The sequence below is a fragment of the Hemibagrus wyckioides genome, linkage group LG06 (assembly GCF_019097595.1).
Source record: "Hemibagrus wyckioides isolate EC202008001 linkage group LG06, SWU_Hwy_1.0, whole genome shotgun sequence".
Lineage (NCBI taxonomy): Eukaryota > Metazoa > Chordata > Actinopteri > Siluriformes > Bagridae > Hemibagrus > Hemibagrus wyckioides.
Window position 1 is genome coordinate 37,932,412 of NC_080715.1, and position 10,089 is coordinate 37,942,500.

The following is a 10,089-nucleotide window of genomic DNA, read 5'->3' on the forward strand; positions in this document are numbered from 1 at the left end:
GACTCAGACAAAGGAATACCAAGTTCAGAAAACTAACATGAACCATACAAACTCAAAACATTCGTGAATATCAAGAACAAAAAACATTAAAGAAAGTGCACAGTCTCTATTAGAGATCCTTGGAAAGTTCAATATCCTCTGTGTGTTTCACAAAGACCTTAATGAAGCTCGTATAAAGTTCACTTGAATGTAGTGCAAGGTTGAATTTAGTCCTATCTGTAAGTGGTCCTCAACGAAAACAAAAAATAACTTCCACTTGAAAGGGGTTTCCAGTGGTTAGCATCAATGTTAGATCGGGGTCGATTTCCTAAGGGTGGCTCGCCATCTCAGATTGAGAAAAGTATCAGTTTAATCCAAAAAGGAAAAAAAAGTCCATGAGTATCACTATTAATCCATGTGTACATCCATCGACCGGACATTACATCTCACAATCATCCCTTAATCCATGAAGTTCAGTCACAGATTCAGCAGCATTCATGCCCCGTTTTCAAAACGCACTTCCGTGTTCTGTCTGACGTCACACGCAACTACATCACATGGCTATGTGCGCTTTAATTCCTCATTATTTTCACTTATCATTATTTTATTTTTTTCCTTCCATACATCAACTCACATTTATCAGTAAGTGTTTAGAAAAGAAAAAAAATACAATTGTTTTAATTATATCATTTATTTTCTTAGTCAACTTCTGACCTGTGTTACACATTCTACTGTTGAAGATTTCCTAATCATACTCAACACTTAAATATGGTACAATCCTAAATAAACACAATATAAACAAACAAACAATTATCTGTACCAATTAATTATTTCTTAGGTAGTCAGTAGTAGTAAAACAGAAACATTTCAAAATTTTAGAATGAATTGTACTGAAGCATAAATATTTTAATAGAATTTCATTTTGAAATATTGTACTTCATATAGTATTCAGTAGATTCTGAGTTTTTGTATGTTTGTTTCTGTAGGCTGTGATCTCTCTGGTGATAATGACCTGGTAGAAATCACCCAACACCAAGGAGGTTCAGTTCTGTTACCCTGCTCCTGCTCTGACCTGAACACCAAACCTCAGACATTCACCTGGATGACCTTCAGAACAGGATCTCTGACTGACGTGTTAAATGATGAACACTACCGTGGCAGACTTCAGCTGTTTAATAACATTTCTCCTGGTAATCTGTCTCTGTTCATATCTGACCTGAGAGAAGAGGATCAGGGAGTCTACAGGTGCAGAACTGAGAAGAAACACAGAGACTTCAGGATTTATGTTAAAGGTAAAGAATTTAAATACACAATAATAGTTAGTATTCAGTGTGAAAGCAGATTTGATAAGTCTTTAAATGTATTATAGTTACATATTTAACAAAAATGTCTACTCCATTTCCTATAACTAAAGGGGAATTAATCTAGGAGTCATATAGTGACACATCAGTACAGAGTTCTAAATGACATTAAATACTGATTATGGGATCAGACTGACCTGAAACTTTCAACTGGTGTTGGATTGGATTTGAGACATTTCTCAGTCTAATCTATGATTTATTTTCATTAACACTGTAGTGTTTATAGAGCTACATAACACCTGTATAAACCCTTCATAACACTTACATAAGCCTACATATAATATGTATTTAGGTTGATGTCAGTTGTTATGAAGGGTTTATGTAGGTGTCATGTAGCCCAATGAAGATGTATCTTAAGTAATGTGTTAACTTTATTTCTGTAATGAATGAGCAGCAGGAGCAGAATCCATATGCAGAGTGGTTTAATAAAGAAAAAAGACAGAGTAAACAATCCAAAAACAAAAGGCAGGTCAGAAACAGAAAACAGACACAGTTCAGTAACAGAGAAAACAATCCACGGAGCAAACAAATCCAAATCTCTAATCCAAAACACACTTAGAACAGGAAACAGGCTAGGTGGAAACACTATGGCACTAGACAAGACAATAAACGGCTTGGTGATGTAGTGACACTAACAATACTTCACATAATAGTGGGGGGTGTCACACCGCCATCTGTACCGGAAACATGATTTACACTGCGCATGTGCGGAAACTCAGGTTTGTTCTGCGCATGTGCGGAAACTCAGGTTTGTTCTGCGCACGCACAAAATTGCTGGGTAGATGAGTCTAGACAAACTATCCATTTTAGACAAAAGAACCCTACCAAAAATTGTGAGATCCCTCTGCAACCATCTATTCAAAGTGAATTTACATTTATCTATGTTATTCAAAACTTTTTTATTCTCCATTATTTCTCTATCTTTAGAAATAGTAATTCCAAGATATTTAACTTCCTTTTTAATTGGAATATTAAACAATGTCAGTAAAGGAAACTCATGCAAAGTTAACATTTCACATTTCTTTAGGTTCAAATAAAGCCCTGAAGATTTAGAGAAAAGGTTAACAGAGTGTAAGGCTAGTGGAATTTGTTGTTCATTTTTAGGAAACAAACAGCAAACAGGAGCAACCTGACTTTTTTGCCTATCCAACACTGTCAAGGAACTGAATAACAAATTTCTCAAATCTGTCCAAAAAAACTTCAAAAAATTACTAGTGAGCCCATCTGTCCCTGGGGATTTATTTAAAGCCATTCTCTCCACAACTCAACCCAATTCCTCAAAGATCTGAATCACATAAAACTTTAAAAGCATCATCAATACGTGGAATAAAGTTCTGGATTTTATCAAAAAGAAGATCAGACTCATCTGAGGAGAACTCTGAAGAATAAAGTTTGGAATAAAACTGAAACACTTTTTTCAAAAAAATTTCTAAAATCTTTGCATTCCTCTTCTTGGATCAGTAAACTACTGATAGAGTTCCTTTGTTACCTAATTTTTTCTAAATTACTAAAATAAGAAGAGTTTTTTCACCTTCTTCTATCCACTTGGCACGTGATCTTATAAAAGCACCCTGTGCCCTCACGAGATACAAATAATCTAATTTACTCTGCAGCTCCAAAATCTTATCATTTTCCAAATGATTTAAAACAGGTTTATTACAGCATCGGCTTATTTCACAAATTAAATCCCTTTCCTGCTCCATTTTCTCTTTGTTTAATATTTTAGAAAAACTTATAGAGAAATCTGTAATTTTTAATTTTAAAAATTCCCATTTACTTGCATTACAATCAAAAGAATCATATCTCACTATACCCTGTATTAATTCCTTCATTTTATTGCAGAATTCTTCATTCTTCAAAAGAAAGGCATTACAATTCCAACAACCTTTGTTCCTAAATTGCATAAATTTTGGTTCTATAACGATATCTATAAAGCAATGGTCTGTTAGCGGAGCTTTAGAAATTGTAGACTGTGAAACATATTTTAAAATATTGTCACTAACCATCCAATAATCAATTCTAGACTTGCTCTCCCCATTAGGTTTAAACCATGAGAAAGAATCAACCTCTGGATTTAAGTATCGCCAAACATCAATCAAATTATTTTCTGATTTCAAAAAGTCGACACTCATATTGAGCCATCTGTCTTTCCATTCGTCTGGAACCATATTCCAGTCCCCTCCTACTAAAATATTTTCGGATGGGTAAAGTGCTTTAGCTTCTGAGATCATATTAGAAATCTCTTCTACTAAATTTTGGTTTTGAACTGCGTTGTTAAAGCCATAGACATTAATTAAAATGAAAAAAGAACATCAATTTTCAGTACCACCATCACCCAGTGTCTGCTACCATCAGCTTTATAAGGGATGACTTCCCCAGGACATTTGTTGAAGCATATTGCCACTCCTCCAGAACGATTAGAACCATGGCTGAAAAAAATCTTGTCACCCCATTGATTGGTCCAAAAAGAAGTATCCAAATCAGAAGAATGAGTCTCCTGTAGAAACACACAATGTGCTTTCTGACATTTACAAAATGAAAAAAAAAAACGCTTTTCTTTTAACAGTATCTTTTAAGCCCATAACATTCAGAGAACCAAATACAATTTTGTCCGTAATCATTAACACTAGAACAAAAAAATAAAAAAGGAGAATTAGTAAATAGAAACACAAATTGAACCACTTGTAAACTCACACTCAGTCCCTCTGAACCGTAATTTAAAGATAGAGCTCCAGTGTCCCACGGAAAGGTTTCCAACTACCTGTCAATTAGAAATGTAACCCTTCACCCGTCAGGATCAATCCGTTGTCCTTCAGTGAAACCATATGGACCACGAAAAAAGATCGATTTTCCTGCCCTCCTAGCTGGATCAATTTGAGGCCACAACTTCCATCTGTCTTCCAGATCTCGGCCAGTCGAACTCCCTCTGTTTTACAGACCGGCAAATTTTTGCTTCTGCGCCAGACTTCCTCCTTCACCTGCCTTTGAGTGAACAGCACGATGACAGACTGCTTTTATTGTCCATCGTCCTTCCCAGCTTGTGGACTATGTCGACGGCCTCATCCATCTTAGCTTCCATCTCAGGTGCAATCTTAACAAGGATTCATACAGTATGACACATGATCTGATATCATCGTCCTTTTTTTCTTCTATACCTTTTAAACGGAGACACCACCTCATTCTGTATCTTTCTTGTTCTCTCACTCTCTCTTTCAGCTCCCAATTCTCCTTGCGCAGATGATCATTCTGTAACTCCAAACCCTTTACTCTTTTCTTACATTCCTTCACCTCTTCCGGGTTGAACTGAATCACCTTCATTAAACTTGCAATCATGGTGCTGCTTTGTTTGGATTGTTCACTTAAATCCGCTAGCTTCCCATCCACTCTCCTTTACAGATTTACAATGGCGTCCAGAATGGTTTCGTTGGAGATTTCATCTTTTTCTGTCAGTTGATGGCTTAACCCTTTTCTCTGCAGGAGTTTTACTCTGTGTTGAAGGAAGGGAGCCATCTCCACGTTCTCTTTTACTTTGCACCGTAACCTCCATTGCATAGTCATGTTCTCTAGCCTCATCATTTTTTCCGATATTAGGCGACAGATCTTTCCATTTGAGGTCTAATTTTATCCTGGCAGGTTTGATCGATTCTTGTGAAGACATCTTAACATTAACCAGTCGGAATTACTCACTTCAAGCAACCTTTTGGGAAACATTTTCACGAGCATCAAAAAAACACACCTGCTCTGCACCACAAGAGGAAGAGGAAGAGGAAGGGGCCAGCTCCAAACTGTTCCCACAAAGTTGGGAGCATGGAATTGTCCAAAATGTCTTGGTATGCTGAAGCATTCAGAGTTCCTTTCACTGGAACTAAGGGGCCAAGCCCAGCTCCTGAAAAACAACCCCACACCATAATCCCCCCTCCACCAAACTTTACACTTGGCACAATGCAGTCAGACAAGTACCGTTCTCCTGGCAACCGCCAAACCCAGACTCGTCCATCAGATTGCCAGATGGAGAAGCGCGATTCGTCACTCCAGAGAACGCGTCTCCACTGCTCTAGAGTCCAGTGGCGGTGTGCTTTACACCACTGCATCCGACGCTTTGCATTGCACTTGGTGATGTATGGCTTGGATGCAGCTGCTCGGCCATGGAAACCCATTCCATGAAGCTCTCTGCGCACTGTTCTTGAGCTAATCTGAAGGCCACATGAAGTTTGGAGGTCTGTAGCGATTGACTCTACAGAAAGTTGGCGACCTCTTCGCACTATGTACCTCAGCATCCGCTGACCCCGCTCCGTCAGTTTACGTGGCCTACCACTTCGTGGCTGAGTTGCTGTCGTTCCCAAACACTTCCATGTTCTTATAATACAGCTGACAGTTGACTGTGGAATATTTAGGAGCGAGGAAATTTCACGACTGGATTTGTTGCACAGGTGGCATCCTATCACAGTTCCACGCTGGAATTCACTGAGCTCCTGAGAGCGACCCATTCTTTCACAAATGTTTGTAAAAACAGTCTGCATGCCTATGTGCTTGATTTTATACACCTGTGGCCATGGAAGTGATTGGAACACCTGATTCTGATTATTTGGATGGGTGAGCGAATACTTTTGGCAATATAGTGTATGTTAACAACTATTTTATTGTTTTTATGGAAGGTGAAGGATTTTAACTGGAGGAATTGTTTCCATTTGTAGGAGCATCATCAGCTGGAATAAAACAAATATTAAAGTTTATTAAAGATTTTACAGTTATTTAAATAAAAATAAGTCAGTAATGCTTCAGTATTGGGTATCAGAGTCCTGATATTGGATTCATTTAGAGAATTTAAACAGGTCCTTTAAAAATCTCTTCTGGTTTCTATCAGAAAATGTTGTGATTTCCAAGCAGGGAATATTAATAATTGCAGTATTTCTATTATTAACTGTAAATGTTGTGTTTACAGGCTGTGAGCTGGTGAAGAAGGCAGAGGTAGAGGACATGACTGTGTTCACAGGAGAGTCTGTAGTTCTGCCCTGTGTCTGCACTGACCTACAGAACAAACCAAAGTCTCTAAAATGGGAGTTTTCAATACCAACAGAATCTAATAGCAATCATTATCAGGAAATTTACCCTGAACAGACTGGACATCACAGAAACAGAGTCAAACTGGTCAGTAAAAACTCTCCAGGAAACCTCTCTCTACTCCTATCAGACCTGACTGAAGAGGACCAGGGAAACTACAGATGTTCTGTACAGGCAGAGAGAAAAGATTTCAGACTAAATGTTAAAGGTACATTTTTTCATTAATGACTGTGAACATGCTTTACTCCAGTGTCATGTGTCATATTACTAACAGTGATTAAAAACAGACTTTAGATTTAATATGTTTTGTCTTTTCAGTAGGAAGAAGAGAAACTTCAACACACTCGGGGAAAACAGACAGAAGACCTCCATCAGAACAGCCTCCAAGTAAAACAACAAACTCTCCACCTTCATCATCCTCAACAACACTGGAACAAGATAAACAACAAATTCACAGCAGACCTCTGGGTGCCAAAACTTTTCATCAGCAATAAAAAAAAATACCAGTATTACATTTATTAACATTATTGGTGTTTTATTACACAGTGTTCGGCATTGCTGCGGCTTTTCTGTTGGTGGTAATCGGTGTAGTGGCATTTATTTGTTGGAGACGCAAAGGTACAACACACACACACACACAGATTTTGAAAGTGATTAACTAATAACTGATTTGTGATTTTGTGAGGTGTATTGTGAATTGTGAACATTTTTTTTCTAGTACAATTTCCATAAATTTTCTTTAGTGAATCAGATCAGATCAAGTCAGTCAGTAATTCAGTAAGTAGTTTCACTGTAAAATAAAGTTTAAACTGTGGCTCTTTGCATCACTCAGTGTTCATGTATGTGAGCTGAAGCAGAACAGCAGCCTCCACACTTCACCTGATTACTTCAAATAGTGAAAGTCTGTAGTTCCCACTAGAGGTGTGATTTCTGAGGTCTTTTCTCATTAGGAGGAAGATCTGGAAAGAAGGTGATTACTGAAGGACATCCAAAGCAGAAGGATCAGGTTAGTGTACACACAGGTCTGGATTCAGCTGGATTTTTATTATCATGTGACATCTTTAAGTCTTAAATGTACAGAACAACACATGGTGTAAAGAAAGAAGTCAGATTTAGAGATTTGTCGTCTTTACAGGATTTTATTTGCTTCTTAAAGTCAACAGTAGAAGTGATAGAAGTGTTATATGAATAATTTTCCTCTTCTGTCTTTCACAGACTGTACCTGATGTTACTTACTCTACTGTAAGCCACATTCACACAGCCGGAGCAGCTCGGGTCCAGATCAACGCTGGAGAGAAAACCGAATACGCCAGCATTGTAACAAACTAATCTGCAGTAAATATATAGAATAATGCTGAAATCATACAGTAGATTAAATACATACCATGATAAGCACAGGATTCATGATATCGGTTCGGTTTATTTTACTGTCATTTTTTTTCTAGCCATAAATGGCAGATTTAATCATATGTGTGCTGATCTCAGCAATAATATTTTGAGTCTACATGTCATTTTATATCTTTTGTGAAACATTCTTAGAAAAAAGAAAAAAGAACGTTCGTGGATTTCAAAATGAGTTTTTGTAAAACACACTTATAGTTAGTTAAAGGGTTTGTGACAGTGGTCTTGTTGAGTGTGGAGTATTACACAGTGTTCTTTCTGCATGGTACAATGCTACAACGTCCTCTACATTAGTTGTCTCTGTACACAGTGACCTGGCTGATGCTTGATAATGTCTGTATAGCTGATATTATTGTGTGAAGTTATCTTCATGCTGATGAATTGTACAACCTGCTTCACTGTGAGAACAAGTGCTGAGAACAGACACAGTGCAGGACCGCTGATGTGAACCAGTCCTGTGGTTGTACCTCATGCATTACATCAGACTCTATTATTATTATTAGTAGTAGTAGTAGTAGTAGTAGTAGTGCTGCAGGATCCCATGCTCTCATTCCTGCAGCCCGGGTTTGATTCCTGTGTAGGGCACTAACCCAGACACTGAGGGATTAACTCTCAGTGTCCAGATGAAATGGGAGGGTTGAATCAGGAAGGGCATCCGGCGTGAAACCTGTGTCACATCAAATATGTGGACCAGATGATCTGCTGTGGTAACCTCCAATAGGGAGCAGCTGAAAGAAAAACAACAACATTATCACTATTTAAACACAATTATTATTATCTAAATGTTAGCTATTTGTGATCAAATCACAGGTTTAAATAAAAGTGTTTCAGACGTAGAAATCAGGCAGTGTCAAAACTGCTGCCTGTGTTATTCAGCTGAGAGCGGGTATATTTTGGCACAAGTGACTTTTTTAACTAATTAAGTTTTATAAAGTCACTCTTACTGCTGCTGAAATGGGTTCCATATACAATGTTTAAGAATTTTTAGGGATCCTGTTTTTCACACAATCAGCTTTTTCCAGACATCTCACCAGGTCTGATTTAGTTCATGTTCAACTTGTTCCTCTGGGGTTCAGGGTTTCTCTCCCCTGCCCTGTGTGTATGAGAAGTTAGAATCTTCTCCCTGTGCTTTTTTGGTCTCTTTAAGGTCCAAAGACATGCATTGTAGGCTGATGAACATCTTTAAAATGTATTTTGTGTGTAAATGAGTGTGCAGATTTCTCTATGTTGGTAGCCCATCCAGGGTGTCCCCCGAGTTCCCTGGGATAGGTTTTGTGTAGGATACGTGGTACAGAAGATACTTCTAAAATGATATTAGATCTATTAAACTTTTGTTTGTCTTTTTGTTTTGTGGTGGACACATGGAATATTTGTGTAAATCAAAACCATGCATGGTCACAACTTTATTAGGATATTACCATGAAATGTATGTTTAAGCAATAAATTTTTAGTTGTTGTAGCTTGTTTGTTGCTTGTACACTGATACACATGGCAAATAAAATCACATTACAATTCGTCTCATTACGGTCCTTTATTAAAGAAAGGGGGTGGTCTTAATATTACAGAAGTAAATGCAGTATTAAAGTAAACGTAATTGGTTATTGTATTTAAATATCTTTTTCCAGTATCTGTACTTTACTAAAGTATAAATAAAAAGACTTTTTACTTTCACTCCACTACATTTTGAAGTAACATATCATACTTTCTACTCCTCTACATTATCCCACATCTCCCAATACTTAAAACTGTACTTAGTACTACTTTAGTACTAAAAATTGTCCAATTACAGCACAGCAAACCGAGAAACAGAGCTCATATTATTATTGAACCAACATAAGGTTTTATTGGTTTCATTAAATGCAGCGAGTGCAAACAGTTCAGTAGAACATTAAAACTGCAGTGTCACAGCCTAAAATACACAGCCTGTAGCCTACGATGGAAGAAAACCCTGACCACATCCTGCCACCTGCACACCTATGACCCGTGGTCTGACCTGCAGGATTTGTTTTAAGCTGTAGAACAGAAGAAAGTCTTTCATATTCAGATTCCTGCTCTGCCTCAATAACATACAGGACTTACAAGACTTAACATACAAGACTACACTTACAAGAATCCAAGAATCATATTTTGTGAAATCATGTAGAGGTGAGCGTCCTGTGATAATCATAATGGCCATTTTCTTTAATATGTATCTAATGTTAGCTCGTAGCATTGAATTCTTGTGTATGTGAATAAATCTGTCATTATCTTAATTATGTCCTGTATGGCTAGTTACACTTTAGTTAGC

At 37.4% G+C, this 10,089-nt stretch overlaps 1 protein-coding gene across 1 annotated transcript; it reads left to right on the forward strand.

Annotated features, from left to right (window-relative positions):
* Positions 1-993: 993 nt before the first annotated feature.
* Positions 994-9,212, forward strand: LOC131353766 (junctional adhesion molecule-like). The gene is made up of 6 exons (XM_058390834.1): positions 994-1,271; positions 6,283-6,609; positions 6,720-6,869; positions 6,948-7,019; positions 7,352-7,407; positions 7,617-9,212. Exons 1-6 carry the CDS (start codon positions 1,082-1,084, stop codon positions 7,728-7,730), a joined length of 909 nt encoding a protein of 302 aa, XP_058246817.1. The 5' UTR covers positions 994-1,081; the 3' UTR covers positions 7,731-9,212.
* The last annotated feature ends 877 nt before the right edge of the window (positions 9,213-10,089 follow it).

Bases quoted from the DNA above. Each gene is read 5' to 3' on its own strand.
- LOC131353766 (XM_058390834.1), top strand. From the start codon at position 1,082: ATGACCTTCAGAACAGGATCTCTGACTGACGTGTTAAATGATGAACAC. The intron at 1,272-6,282 runs GTAAAGAATTTA...TTGTGTTTACAG, and splicing joins CTTCAGGATTTATGTTAAAG to GCTGTGAGCTGGTGAAGAAG. The intron at 6,870-6,947 runs GTGCCAAAACTT...TTTATTACACAG, and splicing joins AATTCACAGCAGACCTCTGG to TGTTCGGCATTGCTGCGGCT.